General features: G+C 41.1%; 1 protein-coding gene across 13 annotated transcripts in view; it reads right to left on the minus strand.

Moving 5' to 3' along the window:
- The window catches only part of dlg1a (discs large MAGUK scaffold protein 1a), a 525,807-nt gene that overhangs the window by 425,214 nt on the left and 73,131 nt on the right, over window positions 1-27,462 (minus strand). For 7 of the 13 annotated variants that reach the window (XM_051923937.1, XM_051923931.1, XM_051923927.1 and 4 more), the window contains exon 4: window positions 7,014-7,079. The exons of the other annotated variants lie outside the window; for them this stretch is intronic. In XM_051923937.1, the coding sequence (XP_051779897.1) occupies window positions 7,014-7,079 (66 nt within the window). The remainder of the gene's footprint in view (window positions 1-7,013; window positions 7,080-27,462) is intronic. 13 annotated transcript variants of the gene reach the window in all.

The raw sequence follows: 27,462 nt of genomic DNA on the forward strand, positions 1-27,462 counted from the left end.
TTCCTCGCTGACTGTATTTGCATTTAAAAAGACCCGCGACTAAAGTATTGACGTCAGCTCCAACATAGCAGGTGAATCCATGAAACTAAAAGGCAGTTTGTGCTAGCGCGATTTTGAAAAGTTACATAGGTTCTTCGGCAATCAGTGCACCAACACAGAACTCTTCTAAAGTTCAGCACATGCTGCCGGCGGCGACATATACCTTGGTTGTAACAATGCATAAACAATCCATCCCCTGGTGTTCAGAAGTTGTGCGTTTCTCGGCGTTTCATCGCGACGCTAACACAACCCTCAGCAGTTCTCACCAGCGGAGTGACTGCCATTCGTTTAAAGGTTACTGCAGGGACGGAGGGCAAAACGGAGAAGGAAAGGAGGGGGCGCGAGAATATTCATCTATTGCACCCGCGCAGATTACATCACTCGTTGGCTTCGCTCCGTACCAGGAGGAGTAAAATCTGAAGTTGCTTCAATTCATCTAGCAGCTAGCGTAAATCGCCTACTTCACACAGTGATATTTAAATTGAGCCCCAGCACTATCAGAGTGCGGGGCGAGTAAATGGTGTCCGACTGTCCGGATACCGTAAGTCAAATTAAGGTGTATATATATATATTTTTCTTTTCAAGTTAAAGAATCAGTAGCCAGTAGGCGCGCATCCTGACAGCAAGTATGCCTGTTTAACCCAAGTAAATTTCGAGCTGCTCTGTCGGAACTTATCAAATACAGCAAATCATACGCAGCACATACATCTGTGGATGTCAAAGACGACAATAACTAACACTGTCGGTTAATAAGGAGCGGAGCGATCCATTCCGAAATGCAGGAAGAGAGGGGTGATGCGAAAAATGAAGACGCTTCTGTTGAACCATGTATTATAAAGTCAAAAATAAAGAAAAACAATTGCAGCGTAGATAAAAGTATATCATGTCGCCTCTCTAAAAAAGCACAATTGCCGTGACTCCTTACTACACCTAACATGTTGGTCACGGATGAGTCAGTGAAAAGAAGACGCTGCAAATCCCACGTCCAAAGGTAAGGAAGAAGCAACTTAATCAGTTTACGGATTGCGCATATTATAATGAAATTCAATAAAGCACCAACATAGCGCAAATCCTACTCAAGTAAACTAGTGAAATTAAGAAAATAATTCCCAGCTTTGGTGTTTGGAAAATGAAAAAGTGAGTCAGTATCACTGGGACTAAAAGTATCATCTTGCCTGAAGTAGGGGCCTGCTTTGAAAGCTTGCATATAGTAATCTTTTTAGTTAGCCAATAAAAAGGTGTCATTTTGCTTGACTTCTCAAGTAAACTAAAGAAAACCATCCAAAACTTTACAAAGTTAACCAAGATGATCCATACACAAAATATATCATTAATTTCAGAAACAGCTTATCTCATTCAGGGTCACGAGGAGTCGAATGCCAATCCCAACAGCTGTGAGCTAATGCTTAAACCAACCTTGGGAAATGTAACTACCAAAAAAATAAAGCTTACTGATGTTTATTGTGATAGATATTGTGTCTTAAACCTATATTGACTGGTATTTTTCTATTTCTGCTTTAATATTTTTAAATCACTGTAAACACTTTGTTGTTGTGCCATAAAGGAGCCATAACAATACATTTAACAAATCATAAATTATTTTCCATCTATACACTGATTCTCTAATATGTGATTTTAAATTAGTCCCTGAATTTTTTTCTTCATTTCAATTACAGTGGGCAGTTCATTAGTTACTGCTTTCTGTCAAAAGATGAGATCTCATTTCCCATAGAGGTACAAAACATTAAACTATAATAGGACACTGTTTATGCAGAAGAAAATATTCTTTAGCAGCAAAAATGAATACATCCAGTATTTTTAAGAAAATAAACTGAACAACAAAGTAATTTACAATTGCTGTAATCCTAGTGTAAACATGAAAGAATGGAAAGAACTCCCTTTAAATTCAATTATAAACAGCAAAATAATTTATAAACAAGGGACGCATCTTAAGATTTCTCCAATGAGTTACATTAAGGGAGGTAAATCTACTGCTAGCCACTTTCAAGTCTGCCTAATAATTAAAATACAAGTTTGGGAGGTATGGTCTGAAGGAAAAAAATGTTTTAATTAAATAAGGAAAGAGAGGGGAAATTGGCTACTGCAATATTTAAATCAGAACACTGTCCCCAAAAGGCTAAATGCATGTTATTCCTAATACCCACTTCATTGAGCAACGTGAAAAGACAAAAAGAACACTAACAAAACAGGAGTATAATGTCTTATACCCAAAAATAAAACTCGTAAAACAGAAAGACTGATGTGTTAACCCAACATGAATATTAGACAGACAGACAGACATTATTAATCCCAAGGGGAAATTCACATACTCCAGCAGCAGCATACTGATTAAAAACCAATATTAAATTAAAAAGAGTGATAAAAATGCAGGTAAAACAGACAATAACTTTGCATAATGTTAACGTTTACCCCCCCGGGTGGAACTGAAGAGTTGCATAGTGTGGGGGAGGAACGATCTCCTCAGTCTGTCAGTGGAGCAGGACATTGACAGCAGTCTGTTGCTGAAGCTGCTCCTCTGTCTGCAGATGATACTGTTTAGTGGATGCAGTGGATTCTCCATGATTGACAGGAGCCTGCTGAGCACCCGTCACTCTGCCACAGATGTCAAACTGTCCAGCTCCACGTCTACAATACAGTCTGCCTTCCTCACCAGTTTGTCCAGGCGTGAGGTGTCCTTCTTTATGCTACCTCACCAGCACACCACTGCGTAGAAGAGGGCACTCGAGCACACCACTGCGTAGAAGAGGGCACTCGCCACAACCGTCTAATAGAACATCTGCAGCATCTTATTGCAGATGTTGAAGGACGCCAGCCTTCTAAGGAAGTACAATCGGCTCTGTCCTCTCTTGCACTGAGCATCAGTATTGGCAGTCCAGTGCAATTTATCATCCAGCTGCACTCCCAGGTATTTATAGGTCTGTACCCTCTCCACACAGTCACCTCTGATGATCACAGGGTCCAGGAGGGGCCTGGGCCTCCTAAAATCCACCACCAGCTCTTTGGTTTTGCTGGTGTTCAGGTGTAGGTGGTTTGAGTCGCACTATTTAACAAAGTCCTTGATTAGGTTCCTATACTCCTCCTCCTGCCCACTCCTGATGCAGCCCACGATAGCAGTGTCATCAGCGAACTTTTGCACGTGGCAGGACTCCGAGTTGTATTGGAAGTCCGATGTATATAGGCTGAACAGGACCGGAGAAAGTACAGTCCCCTGCGGCGCTCCTGTGTTGCTTACCAAAATGTCAGACCTGCAGTTCCCAAGTCGCACATACTGAGGTCTCTGCCAGCTTGTCCCTAAGAAGCAGAGGTTGGAGAGTGTTGAAAGCACTAGAGAAGTCCAGAAACATAATTCTTACAGCACCACTGCCTCTGTCCAAGTGGGAGAGGGATCGGTGTAACATAAAGATGATGGCATCCTCCGCTCCCACCTTCTCCTGGTATGCCAACTGCAGAGGGTCGAGGGCATGGCGGACCTGTGGCATCAGGTGGTGAAGCAGCAGCCGCGCCATGGTCTTCATCACATGTGACGTCAGAGCGACAGGCCGGAAGTCATTCAGCTCACTAGGACGTGATACCTTTGGGACTGGGGTGATGCAAGATGTTTTCCAAAGCCTCGGGACTCTCCTTGTTCCAGGCTCAGGTTGAAGATGCGCTGTAGAGGACTCCCCACCAGCTCCAGCGCACAGGCCTTCAGCAGTCGTGGCGATACTCAATCTGGACCCACTGCTTTGCTGGCTCGAAGTCTCCTCAGCTCTCTGTTTACCTGGGCTGCTGTAATTGTGGATGGGGGGAAACTCTCTCCTATGCTGGTATCAGTAGAAGGATGGGTGAAGGGTGCAGTACTCCGAGGTGAGAGTGGGTTAGGGTGGTCAAACCTGTTAAAGAAGTTGTTCATCTGGTTTGCTCTCTCCACATCTCTCTTAATCGTGGCACCCCGCTTCGAGCTGCAGCCAGTGATGATCTTCATCCCATCCCACACTTCCTTCATGCTGTTATTCTGCAACTTTTGCTCCAGCTTTCTCCTGTACTGCTCCTTCGTCACCCTGAGCTGGACTCAGAGTTCCTTCTGCATGCGCTTGAGCTTTTGTTAACATTTTTTAGTATTTTATGTTTAGTATCTCATTGCTCAACAATGATTCTCACTATGCCAAATTATACACAAAACGAAACACCATGCTTAATGTCATGTCATGTCAAACTGCAAACACCTAAATGCATACCACAATTGCTTTACCAACCTTGGTGTTTGGAAAAAGAAAAGTGAGTCAGCATCATTGGGACTAAAAAAAATAGTCTTATTAAATGTATGATGCATCATGATTTAGAAATCCATATTCTTATGTATGTTGCCCTAACACATGAATAATGTTTGTCCAGGAAGAAACAATGTTGTCAATTTTATTGTGATTTACAGATTTATTGACTTCATGATAAAACTGAAATTTCTTTAAAACTGCATAGGCAAAATAAACTCTCATCAACCTTTAAAGATAATATATTTTTATTTAATTTTAAACATACTTAAACTGATAAATAAAACACGAGATAGACTGTGACCGATAATTAAAGATGAGAATGTACTTTATACTGGAGGCATTCTAAAGTTTGAAGTACTCTGAAAAATAAGGCTTATAAAATATTACCAAAACAGAAACACACACTTTCATATTTAAATACACATGCATGAAGTGAACTCTGCAAGTACTGGGACAGTCACGTTAAAACTCAGAAGAAAAGATTAATACAAGATGTTACTAAAGCATCCCAAATTTTATTCTGGGGCATATACAATATGTCTGAAGGTTTAAAAACTATTCTACTTTTTAAAATTCCAAATGGTTGCATTTAAAACAAATTGTTCTACAAGTATGCTCCCAGTTTCCTTAAATTTGTCTTTTCTTCTAGACCTCTTTTTACTCTGTCTAAATATGCATATGTCCAATTTATTTATTAAACAGTATGTACTTGATTATAATTTTTTTTTTATTATTTCAGGGGTAAAAATTTTATTTCACTCGATTGCGTAAACATTAGTTGATTATAATTGTTTCTGTGGAGTTAAGTATCTGTAAATGGTTCACTCACCTTTTTTGAAGAACTGTTTATTTTAGCAGATGAATGACTTCTGAGGTGTAAACAAATGTTTCTGCAAATATATTCTTCTGTAATCATGGAGTTAGTGCTTCATTATTAACAAAGAAAATGACACAAAAATTGCTAACACAACCAGTAACTGTAGTATGTAAGAGGAAGAAATTGGAAATTCATACATGATGGGCAAGTTAATCACCTATTCAAATCCAGTTGATGATGCATTTCAGGTAATTGCAAGAGACAAAGTCTGCAAACACCGAAAACAAAAACTGTAATAAAGAACTAATAATGTGTCTCTCAAAATAACAAACTAAGAATTTTCTGATCAACTGATAGCAGGGATAACACAATATTATAGACAAAAGATTTGTAAACCTAATACTGTACCAAGTTTTTTATTTATTTATTTATTTATTTATTTTTTACTTCTTTAACAAAAGTTGTATATGTGGGAAATGTTTGTTGTTATCTCTAGATAGTTGGCTTTATATTACCTAATTGCTGTTCAAGATTATGTACATTTACATTCTCTGGAAGATTACTGCATGCCCAGGGCTTTTTTTTTACATGCATGAAATACTGACAATGCCATGATGCCTAGGTAGGTTTTACCCATCACTGTAGATACTTATGTGTACTTCCATTTCAATAGAGTAAATCAATACCGTCCATGCAAACTGGATCTCTGTTTCAAGTAATATACAATGTTTATGCCAATGTCAACCAATCCTTTCATGAACAAAGGATTTTTAAACAACCGAATCCAAGACCACAACATCCCACAGGGAAAAAGTAGTAATTTAAAAAAAAAAAAAAAAAGTACTGCATACTTATTTGCAACAGTTTAATATATTCCAAAGACATAGCAAATACAACTTAAGGTCTCCTCTTATTTAATATGAGAAATTAACCGAATATATGGGTTTATGAACTCCCCCCACTATAAAAGAAACAAACTTACTGTATTTGTTTGTACTGAAAATTAATGATCCACATCAGGTGAGAATCCAGATCAAAACAACAATAGCATAGCTTCCAGATTTATGGTACAAAAATGAAATTATATACAAAATGAACACCTATTTGAGATGTACATAATGTGCATGAAATAACCAAAATTTATCTAAACATGACCATTGATTTTGATCAACCTATCTAAACTCGAAAAGGACAAATCTTAACTTTCCTTTCAGAGCTGTTTGATTACAAACTTCTTAGATCTTAAAACACAAATTAATCTTGCATGTAAAATCTTGAAGGAATGTGCAGAAAACTGTCTTTTGCAAATTAATGTGCATACTTAAAAATAAATTTAAAAAATAGTTTACAAATAATGACACTCAGGTTATTCCATTCTTTACTCATTGTTTTAATAACATACATTACTGACATATCTTTCTATGGAGTATGATTGTACCAAAATATTGGACTTTTTATAGACTCTCATTGCTTTGTTCTTCATAGGTTCACATAGTCAATATTATCAAATGTGCAGAGTACAGTTAAATTCTTTGGCATATTATGTAGCTTGAAATAGGGATATTGAAAAATAATGGTTACCATGCAAAACAAAAAAAACCACAAGCTGCCAATGCCACTTATGGAAATGTACAAAATACTTCAAATAAAATTAACTCTTGTATGGATTTTACCAAAACAAAATATGAAGTGAGAAATAAAAAAAAAATGTATGTTTCCACGGTTCCAAATATATCATGTTCACATTAAATGAAATCAGCGAAAGTGACAATGAATTCCAAGTAGGCTTAAAAAAAATACACAACTTACATATCGAAAGGAATGAGTTAAAGATAGACATGCTCAGATGATAAGAAATCAGACTTCACCAATATATTACTTACTTGGCATGTCTGAGAAGAGAAAGATTTTTCTAGAACATGAAGTATTTCATTTAGAAGAGAACTCTCCTACAGAAACAATTTTACATAAAAGAAAGAGAGAAAGACAAAGAAATGTTCATTCCTGTGAATATGTGGGAAAAGTTATGTTTTTGCATATACAACACATTCTTTGTTGTACAATACATTATTGTGAATAATTTCCATAATTTATTAAAGCAATACAAGTAGTATTGTGCTCATTATCTCATTGAGTTCTGAGTTGTTTGATGAAGCAGTGTTCAATCAGTACAGCATAAGCATGTACATACTAACAAGGAACATTTAAAACTTACCTATAAACTACCTGCTGAAGGTTACATTTTAAAAAAAGGAAACATATACAATAATTAAATGATAAAGAGATTTTTGAAAACTTTGCAAAGTACTTATCAGGTCCACTAATTGCACTAGTAGGAGAAACACTGCATTCAAACTTTTAATTTTACATGAAAGACAGGGGAGTGTTCTTCAGCATTCTTTCACAACAGTGTTTTGGAAAACATTAATGTCGATGTCAGGTTGCAAAAAACTTTTCTTTTTCTGTATGAAAATGTTGGGGTGAGTTCCAAGCAAGGTGAAAAATAAAAGGCACAGTACACAGGTTACTGGCTTGAGATAAATTAAGAGAATCTTTAAGGCCAGCAGATCCAAAAAAAAAAAACTGCAGTTATTGGCAATTGGGAGGAGGGAGATGAACAGCTTTACAGTAATCCCTCGCTATATCGCGCTTCGCCTTTCGCGGCTTCACTCCATCGCGGATTTTATATGTAAGCATATTTAAATATATATCGTGGATTTTTCGCTGCTTCGCGGGTTTCTGCAGACAATGGGTCTTTTAATTTCTGGTACATGCTTCCTCAGTTGGTTTGCCCAGTTGATTTCATACAAGGGACGCTATTGGCAGATGGCTGAGAAGCTACCCAGCTTACATTTCTCTTTCTCTTGCACTGACTTTCTCTGATCCTGACGTAAGGGGATTGAGCAGGGGGGCTGTTCGCACACCTAGACAATACGGACGCTAGTCTAAAAATGCTGAAAGCTTATCTTCACGTTGCTATCTTTTGTGCAGCTGCTTCCTGAAACGACATGCTGCACGGTGCTTCGCATACTTAAAAGCTCGAAGGGCATGTATTGATTTTTGCTTGCTTGTTTTTCTCTGTCTCTCTCTCTCTTTCTGTGCTCTTAACGGAGGGGGTGTGAGCTGCCGCCTTCAACAGCTTTGTGCCGCGGTGCTTCGCATACTTAAAAGCCAAACAGCCCTATTGATTTTCCTCTGCCTTTATGACAGTCTCTGCTCCTGACTCCTTTGAAGAGGAAGATATGTTTGCATTCTTTTAATTGTGAGACAGAACTGTCATCTCTGTCTTGTCATGGAGCACAGTTTAAACTTTTGAAAAAGAGACAAATGTTTGTTTGCAGTGTTTGAATAACGTTCCTGTCTCTCTACAACCTCCTGTGTTTCTGCGCAAATCTGTGACCCAAGCATGACAATATAAAAATAACCATATAAACATATGGTTTCTACTTTGCGGATTTTCTTATTTCGCGGGTGGCTCTGGAACGCAACCCCCGCGATGGAGGAGGGATTACTGTATTTCCTTTAACAATCAATGACATACTTTCTTGTTGCCACCTTCAAACCTGCAGCTCAAAGTCTTCCCTTCATAGTTGAAAGTGAGACTTGTTTACTCCAACCACTATTAAAATGGTGCTTGATGCTGTAGTCCTGTGAGACACATTAAAACACAAGCTGTTAACTCTAAAAATCTTGTTTACTATTGTGTTGTAGCTTTGTGTTTGCCAGCATTACTCCAAGCTTCTTTTGATGGTGTAGAAAATTGTACTCACCAACATCTTGGCTTTCTTTGGTGATTGGCTTTATTAAAAAGAGTATAATGATCTGTCAGCCTTCCTTTATTAACTGCCTTTATCTCTGCATTATGATAGCAACATACTATTTCCTCCAGTGCAATACTGTTTAAATAATGCTTTAGTAGTTTTAGCAACGTTGCTTCAACAATGCTATTTTTTTTTTAACCAGACAGAGGGCATATAAGAATTCAACAAAAGTTTGGACATCTGTAAGAGTTCTTTGCCTCAACAGGAAGCAAAGGGAGCGAGGAACCTTTTCAGAATTAGCTGATGTTAAGAGTGGTGTTCTACAGGGGTCTGTGCTAGGGCCGCTACTATTTTTAACATATACCAATGATTTGGATAGGAATATAAGAGTAACAAGATGGTTAGGTTTGTAGATGATACCAAGATAGGTGGATTGTCAGATAATCTGTAATCCTTTAAACCATTACAGAGGGACTTGGACAGCATACAGGCTTGGGCTGATTTGTGGCAGATGAAGTTTAATGTCAGCAAATGTAAAGTATTACACATAGAAAGTAAAAATGGGAGACTGAATATACAATGGGAGACTGAATATACAATGGGAGGCCTGAAAATCGAGAGGACACCTTATGAGAAACATTTAGGAGTCGCAGTAGACTATATGCTATGAACTTCCAGACTGTGTCCAGAAGCCATTAAGAAGGCTTCTGTTAGGTTATATAGCAAGGTGTGTTGAGTACAAGTCCAAGGAGGTTATGCTCAAGCATTATAATGCACTGGTGAGGCCTCATCTAACGTACTGTGTTCAGTTTTGGTCTCCAGGCTACAAAAAGGACATAGCACTACTATAAAGGGTCTAGAGAAGAGTGACTAGGCTTATTCCAGGACTACAGGGGATGAATTTTGAAGAAAGATTAAAAGACATGAGCCTTTTTAGTTTAGCAAAAGAATATTAAGAGTTAACATGATTGAAGTATTTAAAATTATGAAGGGAACTAGTAACAGCGCACTGCACAATAGCATGCGGTGAATACACTTGACTTGAGCATTCATAGTTTTCATACTCTTTCTCTGTATGTTTAGCATTCATTTGCTCAGAGGTTGATGCACTTGCTGCTTCCTGAGCAGCTCTTCTTTTCTCCACACTAGTGGCCCACTTCTTCTCTTCTTTTGTCGGCATCTTTTCGCATTAAAACTGATTAAATTTGTGTTTGTGTTGCAATTGTCTAATGCGTTTTCCTTCATTTTTCACATCAGCTGGCATTTGAGGCAGATTGACGACAAGAATGATTTAAGATATGAAGAGGTAGGGGAAGTGACGGCGAAGATGGTAGGGATGAGAACGGCGCCCGTACGCATGCGCCTCACGGCCGCTGCCAAGAGTTGATTTTACAATAAAATAAAATAAAAATAAAAGAGGAAAAACCTTGGACGTCAATCATCACCCCGAAGGCGGATAGTAGACATCACATAATGTATGTGTACCAAATTTCAGGTCAATAGTTCACACGGTTTATGAGCTATAGGTGATTTAAAATCCTGGACAGACAAATGAACAGCCACGGTAGCGTATTATATAACGAGATTAGTACAGTGGATCAAGACTGCCATTTTAAAATGAGTTCATCAAGAACAAGGGGACACAGTTGGAAACTTGTTAATGGTAATTTTGCACAAAAATTAGGAGGTTTCTCTTTACACCGAGACCTATAGATACTTGGAATAAGCTACCAAGTAGCATGGTAGACAATAAGACTTTAAGGACCTTCAAAACTAGACTAAGAATTAAGTGGATAGGACCGGCAAGCTTTGTTGGTCTGAATGGCCTATTCTTGTCTAGATTGTTCTAATGTTCTAACTTTCAAGGCATAATTACACTCCACTGCTGCAAAAAAAACAGTAATTTGTTACTTCATTACTTGTTCCCTAAAAAAAAAAAAAAAAAGTTTTTTTTGTTTTTTTTATTTATTTTTTTTTTAAATTTTTTGGCAACCTAAACCTTTTTTTAGCCTTTGTCAGTTTACTGTGTACTAGGGGTGTGTCATATTACCAAAAATTATATCTCAATATTTTCTGGAACATTGAGAATAATGATAATTAGATAATATTTTGCATCCTTTACAAATCTGTTTATAAAAAAGTCTTATTGATTTAGTTTGGTCCTGATAATAGGATATTAATTATAGCTTACAAATGAGTTTAATGGAACTGTTAAGAAAAAATGGTCTTATTTATTTACTTAAAACTGAAGTAAAATAACATAAAACATTAAAATCACCAGTCAAAGTATTACTGAGATTAAATAGTGCAAGTATGAATAAACCAAGTCAAAGCGCCTACTGGATTTTAGAAAAAATAGCACTAACACTAAAAAAAACTATTATAATGAGAAAATTTAAACAGAAACTTACCCTTAATGTAAACAAGTTATCAATACAAAGTAATAAAATACTAATCATCATTGAACTACAGGGCATGAATATTATAGTCTGAATAAACAAACTACTGTAACAGGGGTGTGGAAATCAAATTTTTTTCTACTTGTCCACGGACAAGTAAACTTAGAAAATCCACTTGTCCGCCAGTTAAATTCACTTGCCCATAGACAAATAACAATAGTGAAAAATAGTCTGATCTCTTTTATTGATACCAAAACTGCCTTCCATTTTAAAACTGAAAAAAGTTCTTTCAGGGAGTAGTATTTTGCCACCTTGCTCTAGAACATTATATAAAAGATTCTCTTATCATTTTAACTCACTAATAAACAATGCCTTCATTATAGCTACACTAGTTCTGTTTCACATATTACAGTTACATAACAGAACACTGTCCTGATTCATTTTTTGCCATGTTCTTCAGCTTTTGTCTTGCAATATCTTCTCCCCCAAGAATCTTTACCATCTCAGACAGCATGGGCTGAATGCTGTTCATTTCTGCTTGAGCTGAACTGCATGGTTCCTGGACTGATGGTCCTGCAGAAGTGGATTGCTGATGACTTGTCAGGTTTTTATGAGTGATGTGCCTGTTGCCAGATGACAGCCAGAATTCCACAGCTGGTAGTGGGTCACACTCTTCTAAAGGTTTGCCATTAACAACAATGCGCATCTGGTTTTGAAGGTTTTTCTAAGTCAGGTGGGTTCTTAGAGAACTCTTTACTAAATTCATATTGGAGAATAATCTCTCACAAGAAGAAAAAATAATCACGTCTAAGTGAAGATTTTTATAGATATTTCATAACATTTGGAAACCGTTAGAATGTTTTCTTCTTTATTTTTAATAAACTGACAGCGTGAAACCAACTTGTTTTATATGAAAAATTCTCTAATCAAAAACGATCTATAGACAGCTCATGAAAATTGATGTTGTCACGCAATAAATTTCTTAACTCCTCAATATATCACAACCTACGCGAAATCACAAATTTCAGGAAAGATTAACTGCCTAACAAGCTTTGTTATGTGGTGAAAACATTTGCATTGTAAGTAAAATGACCGCATTTTTATGTAGAAACAATGAATTTTATCAATCGTCTTCTATAATGCGCTACCGTGGCTGTTCGTTTATCTGTCCAGGATTTTAAATCACCTGTAGCTCGCAAACCGTTTCACTTATTGACTTGAAATTTGGTACACATATACTACGTGACGTCTACTATCCGCTTTCAGAGTGATGATTTGTATTACTCTTCATTTTTATTTTATTGTTAAATCAACTCTCAGCACCGCGCAGCAGGGAGGCCGTGTGGCGCATGCGTATATGCGCCGTTCTCATTCCCCACCGCCTTCGCTAATCATTCTTGTGGCAGATTGAAGACTTAAGTGCCAGCTTAAGTGAAAAATTAAAGAAAACGTACTAAGTAATTGCTACACAAAAACTAACTTAATCAGTTTTAACGCGAAAAGATGCCAACGAAAGAAGAGAAGCAGTGAGCCGCTAGGGTGGAGAAAAGAAGAGCTGCTCAGGAAGCAGCAAGCGCATCAACCTCTGAGCAAACGAATAGTAAATGTACAGAGAAAGAGGATGAAAACTAGGAATGCTCAAGTCAAGTGTATTCACTGCACGTTATCGTGCAGTACGCCGTTACTGGTAATATATAAAAGTTATTGATTAAAATGAAAAATCATCAGATTACATCGTAATGTCAGCATGAAAAAAATGACCGCATCTCCAAGTGTGTAAATGGTAGGGTACCATAAGATTAAGACCATAAGAGTGCTTCCCCTTTGAAAAATCAGCCGTCATTTTGTAAACAATATTGAAGACCAATTTCAGACATGAAGAACATGCTTAAGTAGACGGTTTCCGCACGAAGTACATACCCAGATGTTTAAAATTTGAAAGTAGTGGTAAAGATGTGCCCTTCACAGCACATAATTATTTTTTCTCTTGTCTCTTGCACTTGTCTGCGGACAACTGAAACCAGTAAAAGACGCTTGTCCGACGGTCAATTTACCCGTGCCAGACGAGTCAGGCGTTGGATTTCCACACCCCTGTGTAAGGTGAATTGTGCAGCATACAAGCAAGAACAAAAATCTTAACATGCTGTACTATAATTTAAAAATACAAAGATCTGTCAAATACTGCACAAGAAAAAAAAACTATACCATTTGTAAACAAGTTCTGTCATATATTGTCCATGCAAAAAATACACAACCTATAACATTTTAAAACAAACTTACTAGCTTCAATTTCTGTCCAATATTGCACAAGGATATCAGAAAAAATAAAACAATTGTAAAATTCTACTGAGGAAGCTTTAAGCTGTATGACAGAAACATCTGTCTGTCCACAGCATCTGGCTTCAGAGCAGCACAGTTATGTGTTACATTTCCTCCAATACTGAAAGCCCTCTCAGAAGGACTACATGAGGCAGGGATGCACAGGTACTTTTTTTTGTAAAGTTTCCACAATTTGGGGAAATGTACTTCTTGTGTTTTCCACTACTCAAGTGGATTTACATCATTGTCCATCTCAGGTATCATTAAGTAGCTCTTGATCTCTTTTTTAATGGCAGTGTGTAAAGACTCGCCTTCTCTGAATTCCAGTGTTTTTTGTTTTTTCTTTTAAATAGCTGCTAAAAGACTTTTTTTCCTTTTTGATCACTCCATTGTGTCATCACAGTCTCCAACTTCTGCAGCCATATGGACAGGATGGAGTGGGGAAAGGAGACAGGGACCTGTAAGTGTTTCAAATAATGAAAAAAAAAAAATGCGGTTTGATATCGAGGACCCCAACCAAGACGACTTGTGAAATAAAATGCGCCTGATAGGCATATGCTTCTTATGAAAATAATCAGTTTGAATTAATTGAAGGAATTATATCATTTGTTTGAATGGATTAATAATTCGTTCAAGCCGATTTTTTTTTTTGCCTGACACCTATAGGGCTCTGTACTAGATCAATTTTACTTCACAGATAGTGAAACAAGTTAGTTCTCGAGCTGTCTTTAATGGCAAATGATTTCTGACATAGTTTGCAGGTTGCTGTCTTTTAAGCAACATCAGTCTTTTCAAAGCCAAACTACTTCCATGCAAATGGAGCCACATCTTGCAATTAAATCTACAGTAATGACATAGATTGCGAGGCTGTTTATCCCCTGGCACTGTCTACTCACTCAGTTTTAGGCAGTTACTTTAGCTTCACTTGTGGTGCATTGACCATGCATGCACAAGCACTAGTCTGTCCTCTTAGGTTACACGAGACAGTGAATGTGTGGACTCTTAAGGCATGTGTTGGATTGTTTTTTGCAAAGTGAGTGACATACTTGATAATTTCAGCTCGCATACCATTAAAACAACAATTAAGCCATTATCCTAGATGTTACATATTGCACACTCCTACCACTTACCTTGGTACAATTTCAGGTTATACAGTGGGCTTAAAGTACTTATATTTCAATAAAAAAATGGAAAAATTGGGGTTGTCTAAAACTTTTCACTGGTAGTGTAAGTGCAAGTGGACATAAATTCACTGAACAGACAAGATAAAAAAATGACACTGGGCTCACATAAGAGCTCCAGGTGTCACAAGTAATACTCATTGTAGTATTATCACTGAAGAGGGCTTACAAATGAAATGAAGCAGAAGTGTTCGACTGATGTAATATAACATAGGAAAACTATATCTTGGATCCAAGAAATGAATGAAACTACAAAATTCTGGACTTTTAATAAAAGAAAGAGAAGTTCATCATCTAAAATGAAAAAAGGCATGAAACATGGCCAAGGATCTGTGCTGGTATCCTGAAGGTTGCCGGTTCGAATACCCGTCACTGCCAAAAGAGATCCTACTCTGCTGGGCCCTTAACCTTCAATTGCTCCAGGGGAGCTGTACATTGGCTGACCTTGCACTCTGACCCTGAGGGGTATGCGAAAACTAACAAATTCCTAATACAAGAAATTGTATAAGGCGAAATAAAGAACAAAAATAAAAGTAGATATGATGCATTAGTGGTTTTGCTGCATTGATTAATGTCATAGGGATGCAATTGCACATGCCTTAGTCAAGTATTTCTGCTTTAATTTCACTGCAACTAATTTTGTCAAATGTTGCATTTTAAAGTATTCCCACATAGACGATATTTTCTCTAATTCTTTTTTACCTAGGACAACCTTCCAGTACCACACATGCCCTTATATCATATTAAGAGTGTGAAGAAAAAAAGTAAAATAATGTTTAGCTGATTTCGGGCTGAGGTTTCTGGAATATCACTTGGGAAATCAGGATTAGCACTCAAGATCAATCACTTTTTAACCTCAAGAACAATGTGCTTAACAGAGAATACAAGACTTCAAAATAGCCTCCTTATCAAATTGCATGTTAATTCTATAAATAAATTTTGTCCAACTAAACCAAATCAATTTTATAACAATACAACCTCAAACAGACCCACAAATTGGATTTTGGACCCTTCCTCACTGGTTCTCTGCATTTTCAATAAGGTGAACCTTGAAAACTTACAGATACAACAAGTGTTTGCATGCTGACAGTTATACCTTTTTTACCACAGACACAGAAGCAACAGTAAAGTTATGGTTAAGCAACAACCAAATAAAATAAGAGAGAAAGTATACTTTAGAGAAACTGAGGTGCTTGAAGTATGGGCATACTAAGAAAAGAAGTGTCAGACTTTCTCTGATTCAGGACAAAATATGTACTAAGTGCAGTAAGCACTGATTATCATCACACATTTGTTGCTGTTTTAACCATTGTAGACACTGATGGTGTTTCTTTTAGCTGGGCTGCTTTTTCTGCTTACAGAAACATTGGGTAGGCTGGAGATACACAAACCAGTATGTTGTTCAATATTTTAGTTTTTGTACATAAAAATGTGTTTTTTGAAACATTTACATCACCATTTTACTTTAAAGTGGGGCTTTTAATTATTACTCAATGAGCCACTCATCAAACAAACATCGAAGCATGCAGACTGATCCTGTTGCAGTTGCAAGCCTGCTGTCAAATGTTGATAGTAAGCAATGATTCTGACGTCACGTACCAAAAGTTGTAAACCACACATTCTACCCATATTTTTGCTGGTACTGCAACTCACACACACGTCACGTTAATATCTGAGGAAGTGCTCAGAGAGCGTGTCAAAGGAATGTTGGAAACGTGCAGCAGCCATGATGCATGCACGTACACATTTTGAGCGTAACGTATAAACTGGCCCTTATACTTGCCTCCTGCCTCACAACCACTGATTAGTACTACGCCCGCAAAACAGCTACCGCTGATCTATCTATGCTCCCTTTTATGGCCATTCATGAACAAGATCCCAAGATATTTGATGTCCACTACTAATAGTGGGTGTTTTCCCCAAACTTACAGAGTGCAATCAACTCTTTTCCTAGAGAGAACCATGACCTCAGACTTGGAGGTGCTCATCCTCAACCAAACCACTTCACACTAGGAGGCAACTTGCTTGAGTACATCCCAAAGATTACCATCAGATGAGGCAAAGAACTCAATATCCAATGCCACTTTATTTGCAGGCAAAGGCAAGAAAGACCTAGATGAACTAGGTAAACCCTGGCAATAGGGACTGGCTTTGACAACTCGGACTCTGGTGGAGATGGTACCCGACCTGCAGCGGGAGATGGAAAGTACCATCTAAATAATATTGCTGGCACCTCCACACATAGCATGGGCTCTGGAACCAAACTTCTTGATCAGGGGTGTTCACTTTCCTTCTTTATAGTTCCCAAGTGTGAAAGACCTTCGAGAAGATATGGGGATACGCACAAGCCCCCAGATGAGTAATCTTACTGGATGATTGTAATGTCCAAGTTGGGAATGATGGAATTACCTGTAGGGGTATGATTGGGAGGAATGGCCTGCCACTGGAACTGAATCAGATGGGGTACTTGTTATTGGAATTTAGTGCTAGTCATGGGTAGTCCTTTTCAAACATAAGGCGGCTCATAAATATGATGTACTAATATACTGTACGGTATATATAATATACTGTACTAGCTGTACCTTGCAATGAAACAGGACAAACTTTAAAAATCAATAGATGTTGGCACTATATCTGATCGTGCTCAGCTCTGACAGGACAGCGTTCCCCGTGTGGGGAGAAAAGCACATGGCCGTGTTCTCTGGCAATCAGTAGCTACCCTATAAAACACATGGAGCTCTGATCTCTCTCTCAAAAACATCAAACGTTACTCCTTAACAATCTGTAGATGACAATGTCTGTTGAACAAACAGGTATTGCTAGCTAAGCGGAGGCAAGGTGCACTCCAACACATGGTGAGACGTAGAGTAACTCGAACACCCCCCTGCTCTCAGCCTACAGCTACTCTCTTGGATTTGCATAAATACATTGGTGCTGCAAGCGAACTATGGTACTTAGTGCAATGAGAGAAATCACAAAATCAACCGGAATGTTCAAGCAAATTATAGAAAACAACCAGATCTAAATCCGTTAAGTAATTCTCTCGTGAAAAGCAGACAGACATACAGACAGAATGCGCTTGGACCACGAAATTTTTAAAACCCCTATTGGCCAAGGGTAACCTACATTCCAAATTCAATTCCAATTCCAAAGTTCCAAGTTCTCATGGTTCGGGAGATTTCGTGATGAGTGAGTCAATAGTATTTGGCCTTTTTTTTTCTGTTTATTAATTTTTATTGCAATCATTTCATACAAATAGATCAATTTATAACCAAACAAAATTGAAGACAAATCAAACCCCACCCCTGAGAAGGAGAGCTTAGCCAAAGGAGAATTGCTTAGGGCTTTTTAATAAGGCAATAATAAATAAAAGAAGGTATTTGGCGTTTTTCCGTAGAACCTAACTCTTAATTGTTATCGGAAAGCGCAAATATCGTCCGCAATTTTTTATGGCTTTTTTCGTGGCAAAACTGTGCTGTAGAGAGAACAGGAAGCAACCGCTGAGGGAAACGCGGTTTGGGATGGTGAAAGTAGCCAATCCGAGAGCGTTATTCATTTCTCCTTGCTGCTGATTGATTGCTGCCCTGTGATGTGTCTCCAGGTGAGTGGGTTTACCACCGCTGAGGGAAACATGGTTTGGGATGGTGAAAGTAGCCAATCTGAGAGCATTATTCATTTCACCTTGCTGCTGATTGACTGCTGCCCTGTGACACCTCTCCAGCAAAGTGTCCTTGTGTTTTCCATTTTGTTATTGTATTCATTTTGTTATTCTTAAACACACAAGATGTTGCCGAAATGCCCTGCACCTTCTAAGACTTCTGGCACTGAGCCTAAGCGCCAGAAGAATATTAAATACTCCAGGAGAAGGTTGAACTACTGGATTTGCTCAGGGAACTAAAAAGTTATGCTGCAGTAGCACGCCACTATGGCATTAATGAAAGCACTGCACACTACATAAAGAAGAACAAAGCAGCAATCTGGAGTACCATATCTGTAAGTTTCTGCTCCAAAAAGGTAATGACCGTAAGGAATAAAAATATCGTCAGGATGGAATCTGCCTTGGCATTGTGGATCACCGACTGCAGGAAGAACAACATCCCCTTGGACAGTAACATCATCCATGAGAAAGTACGGAAATTATACCAGCAGTTTGCTATAGGAGACAATGTAGCAACTTTCCATCACAAAGTTTCTGAAACCTATAAAGAAAAGTCAGCACGAAACCCCACCAGAAGAACCACCGTCCAAAGATACGACTCCTCCTGAAGTGCCTGAAGAAGAGGCACCACCCAAGGAGTTTTAAATCCGCTGCATCGTACTGAACAGCAACTTCATCATCGATATAATCCATCATTGGTGAGTACCCGTACATTTTACTGTATTTTAATTAAATGAAATTATTATGTATTTACTCTACTTATAACAAAGAAAACGACAGTGCATACCAAAGAAAACGCGCTTGCATGAATTACAGTACGTATAGTGGTAACATTGGTATCTTATATTCTAGCATCGTGGGAGACATAGCAGTACAGTACTGTACTGTATACGGGTTTACCTTTACATTCTGTTTTTAGGTAATGTATTAAGGTAATTTTTTAGGTAATGTATTAATGTGTTAAGCTGAGTTTGCAATGAAAGTGCTTTGGGGGCATACAGTATTTAGGGTTTAAACTATAAAAATAGGCATTTAAAAGGCATTTTTTAACCACATCCAAAAGTCACAGTTTTTTTTAATTCATGGGTGCTCTAGGAACATAACTCCCAAGAATTTTGGGGGTGTACTCTATGTATATGTGTATGTGTATATGTATATGTATATATAGAGATAGATATAGATAGATAGAGCTTACTATTTTCACTTTTAATGATGTATTAGGGCGGCACGGTGGTAGCGCTGCTGCCTCGCAGTTGGGAGACCTGGGGACCTGGGTTCGCTTCCCGGGTCCTCCCTGCGTGGAGTTTGCATGTTCTCCCCGTGTCTGCGTGGGTTTCCTCCCACAGTCCAAAGACATGCAGGTTAGGTGGATTGGTGATTCTAAATTGGCCCTAGTGTGTGCTTGGTGTGTGGGGGTGTTTGTGTGTGTCCTGCGGTGGGTTGGCACCCTGCCCGGGATTGGTTCCTGCCTTGTGCCCTGTGTTGGCTGGGATTGGCTCCAGCAGACCCCCGTGACCCTGTGTTTGGATTCAGCGGGTTGGATAATGGATGGATGGATGATGTATTAAAACAACCCAGATACTGTATAGGGCTTTGTCATTTTCTACTGGTCAGGGTGCAGGGGGGCATTGGCTTGAATAACTTCAGGGCCCAACTTGCTGTACTGGGGGAAGAAAAAAAAAATAAACACAGAAAACATAGTATGTAATGACGAGGTTTAGAAGTCACCTAGACTTCAGTAGCCAATGGAAAAGAACAAAAAAGTTAATGTGCCGAGAGCAAGAGCATGCAATAGGAGCATGGACAGCCACAAAACCGAAACTAGACCAGAGATTATATACAATATATGTTGTGGAAGAATAATTTTAAGGTAACATAGCATTCATCTTAAAGAAATCGCTTAAAGGGTTAATACATGTGGGAAAACAAATAAAGGTCAAGTGAAATACAAAATGTACATTGAAATATAAGATTTGTTTTAGGAAAAATACTGAGATGGTCAAGTAAATAAAGAATGTACCAGAAGAAAGGCTGATGTAATATACAAAATGAACTGAAGGATGACTAAGAAATCAGCAGATGTACTATAAGTAACAAGAATGGATAATTGTTATATGCACAGAAATTTCAAGGGTGGTGTCTCATCTCAAAGGTATAAGAACCAGAATATAATAATAGACTTTTATTTTATACAAATCATTTGGGTGTAAATCAACGAACAAACCAGAGTAAAATATATGCATTGATTGACAGTGTATGCAAATTCAGCAGTTTATAAAATTAACCTCTATCCTTTGTTTCTCTGACCATGCTGTAACAGTCTGCTTTTGAAGAATGCTCCCTCCAAGGCATTTTGCCAAGGAGAAATAAAAAGATGCAATTAACAGCTGTTCTCCTGCCCAATTACTGAATTGTCCTGTTAGAGGATGTTCCTTTCTTTAATACAATGTTAAATTTCGACCATAATGTATACTATATACAGTACACCCCCAAAATTCGCAGGGGTTACGTTCCTAAAGCAACCGCGAATTGTGAAAAACCACGAATTTTGGGCGTGGTTAAAGAAAATGCCTATTTTTATAGTTTAAACCCTAAATATGCCCTCAAAACACTTTAATTTCAAACTCAGCTTAATACATTACCTAAAAAAAGAATGTAAAGGTAAACCTGTATATTGTAAACATATATGTAAACATGTACTGCTATGTCTCCCGCAGTGCTAGAATGTAAAATACCGATGTTACCACTATATGTACAGTATTGTAATTCATGCAAGCGCGTTTTCATTGCCAGAAACTTTATCAGAATCAGAATATCTTTATTGTCATTGTAACAAATACAACAAAATTAGGTGCAGCCCCTGCGGTGTCAAAATATTATTATATTATATAAATAAATAAAGGATAAGAAGAAATAAGGTAGAACACAAACAAACATTCAACATAAGACCTTAATTGCACACGAATACTATTGCACAAGATGTCATATATTGCACTGCTGCATTGGAGGTGATTAGGTGGCATTCAGTGCCCTTAATAGGAACAGGGTAGAAACTGTTATTCAGTCTATTAGTCTTTGTTTTGATGCTCCTATATCTTTTGCCTGATGGCAACAGTTGGAACATGTCATGAGCGGGGTGTGAGGAGTCTTTTAAGATATTTTCTGCCTTCCTGAGGCAGCGAGAGCTGTGCAGTTCATCAAGAGAGGGTAAAGAACAGCCGATAATCTGCTGGGCAGTCTTTACGATCCGCTGAAGTGTTTTCCTCTGCGCTGTTGTGCAGCTGGAAAACCACACGCAGAGGCAGTAGCACAGGATACTCTCGATAGAGCAGCGGTAGAAGGACAACAGCAGTTTTTGGGGGATGTTATTTTTCCTGAGCACTCTCAGGAAATAAAGTCTCTGCTGAGCCTTCTTCGCCAGCTCAGCTGTGTTCACACCCCAGGACAGGTCTTCCATGATGTGGACTCCCAGGAAGCGGAAGTCTGACACCCTCTCCACACAGTCCCCTCCGATGTAGAACGGTTTGATGTCCGTTCTCTTTTTCCTGAAGTCCACAATGAGCTCCTTGGTCTTACTTGTGTTCAGGAGCAGGTTGTTGTCAGTGCACCATGCTGTTAGCCGCTCCACTTCATCCCTGTAGGCGGATTCATCCTCCCCAGAGATGAGCCCCCACCACAGTGGTGTCATCTGCAAATTTGACAATGGTGTTGCTGTGGTGGCTGGGGGCGCAATCATGTGTGTACAGTGTGAAGGGCAGGGGGCTCAGCACACACCCCTGCTGATGGCCAAGGAGATGTGAGGTTTCCACCCTAACCCTTTGTGTGCGGTCTGTCAGGAAGTCTTTAATCCATATACAGGTGGAATACTGGAGTCCCAGGGCTAGCAGCTTGCCCACCAATCTGTGAGGGATGATGTTGTTAAAAGCAGAGCTAAAATCAATAAAGAAGAGACGTGCGTAGCTGCCCTAGTGCTCCAGATGGGACAAGGTAGCATGGAGAGCAGCAGCAACAGCGTCCTCAGTAGACCTGTTAGCCCTGTAAGCAAATTGGTGTGCATCAAAGGTGGGAGGGATGAAGGACATGATACGACTCTGGACCAGTCTCTCAAAACACTTCATCAACACCTGGGTGAGCGCTACTGGCCGATACTCATTCAGGCAGGTTATGGGTGATTTTTTTTGGTAAAGGCAGTAAGATGGAGGATTTCAGACAGGGACGAACTGAGGCCTGGGACAGTGACAGGTTAAAGATCTTTGTAAAGACCCCAGCCAGCTGCTCTGCACAGCTCCTCAACACACGTCCAGGGACACCATCGGGAACTGCTGCCTTCCTAGGATTGACAGCCTAGAACGAGCGTCTCATCTCATGTCTCATCCTAAGGGAGGGGGTGATGTTGTTGTGAGTTGCTGCTGCGTGTGTAAGAGCTGCCTCTGTTAGTTCCATCTCAAAGCGTGCAAAGAAGTGGTTCAGTTCCTCTGCCATTGAGGCGTCACCTTCAGCAGCTCCATGGCTGGTCCTGTAGTTGGTGAAGTGCTGGACTCCCTGCCAAACCTGCCTGTTATTACTGTCCAGGTGCTCCTCAATCCTTCTCCTGTAGTCCCTCTTAGCCTTTCTGATGCCTCTCTTCAGGTTGGACTGTGTCATGCTGTAGACAGCCTTGTCACCTTTCCTTTAGCAGCCGCTGAACCTCTCTTGTCATCCAGGGCTTCTGGTTTGGATAGACACGGATGTTTCTCCACTGTGACAGTGTCAATGCAGGTTTTGATGTAGCACAATACACTGTCAGTGTAATGTTCCAGGTCTGGACTTTCAAATATGTCCCAGTTAGTCCTGCTGAAGCAGTCCTGCAGCTGCAGAGAGGCATCATCAGGCCAGGTTGTGATGGATCTTTTGGTGATAAGAGCAGATTTGCAGAGAGGAGTGTATGCAGGAATCATCAGCAGTGACATGTGGTCAGACTGGGACAGGTGTGGAAGCTGTTTAGCTCTGTAGCCCAGCTTGATGTTTGAGTAGACCTTGTCCAGTGTGTTGGCTCCTCTAATAGCACACTTTACGTGCTGGTGGAGTTTTGGGAGCACTGCTTTTAAATCCACATTATAAAAGTACCCTGCAATAATGAACACTGCATCAGGGTAACAGCTCTGCTGGCTGCTAATGCTGCTGCATAAATGTCTCATAGCCAAGTTAGCATTAGCAGCTGGTGGTATGTAAACAGCGGTGATCATTATCACATTGAACTCCTGCGGTAAATAGATAGGTCTACATTTCACAGTCATGTACTCCAAGTCAGGGAAGCAATGACTACCCACTATCACTGCGTCTGTGCATTAGTTATTATTGATGTACACACACACACACACACCCTCCTCTGCTCTTACCGGAGTCTCTAGTCCTGTCGTAGCACCACGATGTATAGCCTGTTAGCTCAATAGCCGAGTCCGGTATGCATGAATGGAGCCAGTTTCCGTGAACACAAACAAGCTACTGTCCTTGATCATGCGGTTCAATGCAACCTGAAGCCTCAGTTCATCCATCTTGTTTTCCTCGTTATGGAGGAAAAGGCTTGGAAGCGGAGGTTTGTGAGGCTGTCTCCTTAGTCTAGCTTGCGCGCCGGCCCTGCATCCTTGCTTCTGCTTCCTCTCTCTGTGCCACCTTCGTTGTCGGCCTCTGGGGATGGTAATCCATGGGGAGCCGGGTGTCCTGGCTATATCCACCGGAACGCTGTGCGAGTGAATGAATTCCACCGTAACACTCCCCTCACAGCAGACTCCGATCTTAAGAAGATCGTCTCGGTTGGGGTATATGTTCACCCAACAGGATGTAGAACGAACTAAAATCAACACACACACAAAACTCCAAAGGGGAGAGCACCGAGCCACTGTAACTATGTGTGCCACCATTGCTCACAGACCATTTCAGCAGCATCTTGGGGCTTTAACCCTTAAACTGCCACATACTTGGGGGTTAATGCATCCTTGGACACCAAATACTTTTTTGCTGCACTTTAAGTAAACATCACAATTCACAAAGAAAAAGTGAAATTTTACTAGAACACATGCAAAGAGCATCACAATTACTGCAACACTGATCATTTTACACACTGCTAATGAACTGTAAAAACTATTTAAAAAACTACTGGAACAATATGTACAAGATGCAACTGACACCATGGATGAAATTAAGTAAATCACAGAGCCAACTGCGCTTGAACTGGCAGCACGCAAGCACACAGAGGTAAACGCTGGCACTGGCAGGCTAGTGCAGCGGTTCAATCCCAGACAGTGAGGCTGCAGGGTGTCACGCTTGGGTCACAGAATTGGACAGAAACAGAGGAGATTGTAGAGACAGGAACTTTATTCAAACACTTCAAACAAACATGTCTCTTCCATCCATCCATCCATCCATCGTCTCCCGCTTATCCGAGGTCGGGTCGCGGGGGCAGCAGCTTGAGCAGAGATGCCCAGACTTCCCTCTCCCCGGCCACTTCTTCTAGCTCTTCCGGGAGAATCCCAAGGCGTTCCCAGGCCAGTCGAGAGACATAGTCCCTCCAGCGTGTCCTGGGTCTTCCCCGGGGCCTCCTCCTAGTTAGACGTGCCCGGAACACCTCACCAGGGAGGCGTCCAGGAGGCATCCTGATCAGATGCCCGAGCCACCTCATCTGACTCCTCTCGATGCGGAGGAGCAGCGGCTCTACTCTGAGCCCCTCCCGGATGACTGAGCTTCTCACCCTATCTTTAAGGGAAAGCCCAGACACCCTGTGGAGGAAACTCATTTCAGCCACTTGTATTCGCGATCTCGTTCTTTCGGTCACTACCGATAGCTCATGACCATAGGTGAGGGTAGGAACATAGATCGACTGGTAAATTGAAAGCTTCGCCTTGCGGCTCAGCTCCTTTTTCACCACGACAGACCGATGCAGCGCCCGCATTACTGCGGATGCCGCACCGATCCGCCTGTCGATCTCACGCTCCATTCTTCCCTCACTCGTGAACAAGACCCCGAGATACTTGAACTCCTCCACTTGGGGCAGGATCTCGCTACCAACCCTGAGAGGGCACTCCACCCTTTTCCGGCTGAGGACCATGGTCTCGGATTTGGAGGTGCTGATTCTCATCCCAGCCGCTTCACACTCGGCTGCGAACCGATCCAGAGAGAGCTGAAGATCACGGCCTGATGAAGCAAACAGGACAACATCATCTGCAAAAAGCAGTGACCCAATCCTGAGCCCACCAAACCGGACCCCCTCAACGCCCTGGCTGCACCTAGAAATTCTGTCCATAAAAGTTATGAACAGAATCGGTGACAAAGGGCAGCCCTGGCGGAGTCCAACTCTCACTGGAAACGGGTTCGACTTACTGCCAGCAATGCGGACCAAGCTCTGGCACCGATCGTACAGGGACCGAACAGCCCTTATCAGGGGGGCCGGTACCCCATACTCTCGGAGTACCCCCCACAGGATTCCCCGAGGGACACAGTCGAATGCCTTTTCCAAGTCCACAAAACACATGTAGACTGGTTGGGCAAACTCCCATGCACCCTCCAGGACCCTGCTAAGGGTATAGAGCTGGTCCACTGTTCCGCGACCAGGACGAAAACCACACTGTTCCTCCTGAATCCGAGGCTCGACTATCCGACGGACCCTCCTCTCCAGGACCCCTGAATAGACTTTTCCAGGGAGGCTGAGGAGTGTGATCCCTCTATAGTTGGAACACACCCTCCGATCCCCCTTCTTAAAGAGGGGGACCACCACCCCGGTCTGCCAATCCAGACGCACTGTCCCTGATGTCCATGCGATGTTGCAGAGGCATGTTAACCAAGACAGTCCTACAACATCCAGAGCCTTGAGGAACTCCGGGCGTATCTCATCCACCCCCGGGGCCCTGCCACCAAGGAGTTTTTTGACCACCTCGGTGACCTCAGTCCCAGAGATGGGGGAGCCCACCTCTGAGTCCCCAGGCTCTGCTTCCTCATTGGAAGGCATGTTAATGGGATTGAGGAGGTCTTCGAAGTACTCCCCCCACCGACCCACAACGTCCCGAGTCGAGGTCAGCAGCGCACCATCCCCACCATATACAGTGTTGACACTGCACTGCTTCCCCCTCCTGAGACGCCGGATGGTGGACCAGAATCTCCTCGAAGCCGTCCGAAAGTCGTTCTCCATGGCCTCCCCAAACTCCTCCCACGCCCGAGTTTTTGCCTCAGCAACCACCAAAGCCGCATTCCGCTTGGCCTGCCGGTACCTAACAGCTGCCTCCAGGGTCCCACAGGACAAAAGGGTCCTGTAGGACTCCTTCTTCAGCTTGACGGCATCCTTCACCGCCGGTTGTCCACCAACGGGTTCGGGGATTGCCGCCACAACAGGCACCGACCACCTTACGGCCACAGCTCCGGTCAGCTGCCTCAACAATAGAGGCACGGAACATGGCCCATTCAGACTCAATGTCCCCCACCTCTCTCGGGATGTGGTCGAAGTTCTGCCGGAGGTGGGAGTTGAAGCTACTTCTGACAGGGGGCTCTGCCAGACGTTCCCAGCAGACCCTCACAACACGTTTGGGCCTACCACGCCTGACCGGCATCCTCACCCACCATCGAAGCCAACTCACCACCAGGTGGTGATCAGTTGACAGCTCCGCCCCTCTCTTCACCCGAGTGTCCAAGACATGTGGCCGCAAGTCCGACGACACGACCACAAAGTCGATCATCGAACTGAGGCCTAGGGTGTCCTGGTGCCAAGTGCACATATGAACACCCCTATGCTTGAACATGGTGTTCGTTATGGACAATCCGTGACGAGCACAGAAGTCCAATAACAAAACACCGCTCGGGTTCAGATCGGAGGGGCCATTCCTCCCAATCACGCCCTTCCAGGTCTCACTGTCATTGTCCACGTGAGCATTGAAGTCTCCCAGCAGAACGAGGGAGTCCCCAGAAGGTATGCCCTCTAGCACCCCCTCCAGGGACTCCAAAAAGGGTGGGTACTCCGAACTGCTGTTTGGTGCATACGCACAAACAAC

The sequence above is a fragment of the Erpetoichthys calabaricus genome, chromosome 2, assembly GCF_900747795.2.
Source record: "Erpetoichthys calabaricus chromosome 2, fErpCal1.3, whole genome shotgun sequence".
In the NCBI taxonomy this organism is placed as follows: Eukaryota; Metazoa; Chordata; class Cladistia; order Polypteriformes; family Polypteridae; genus Erpetoichthys; species Erpetoichthys calabaricus.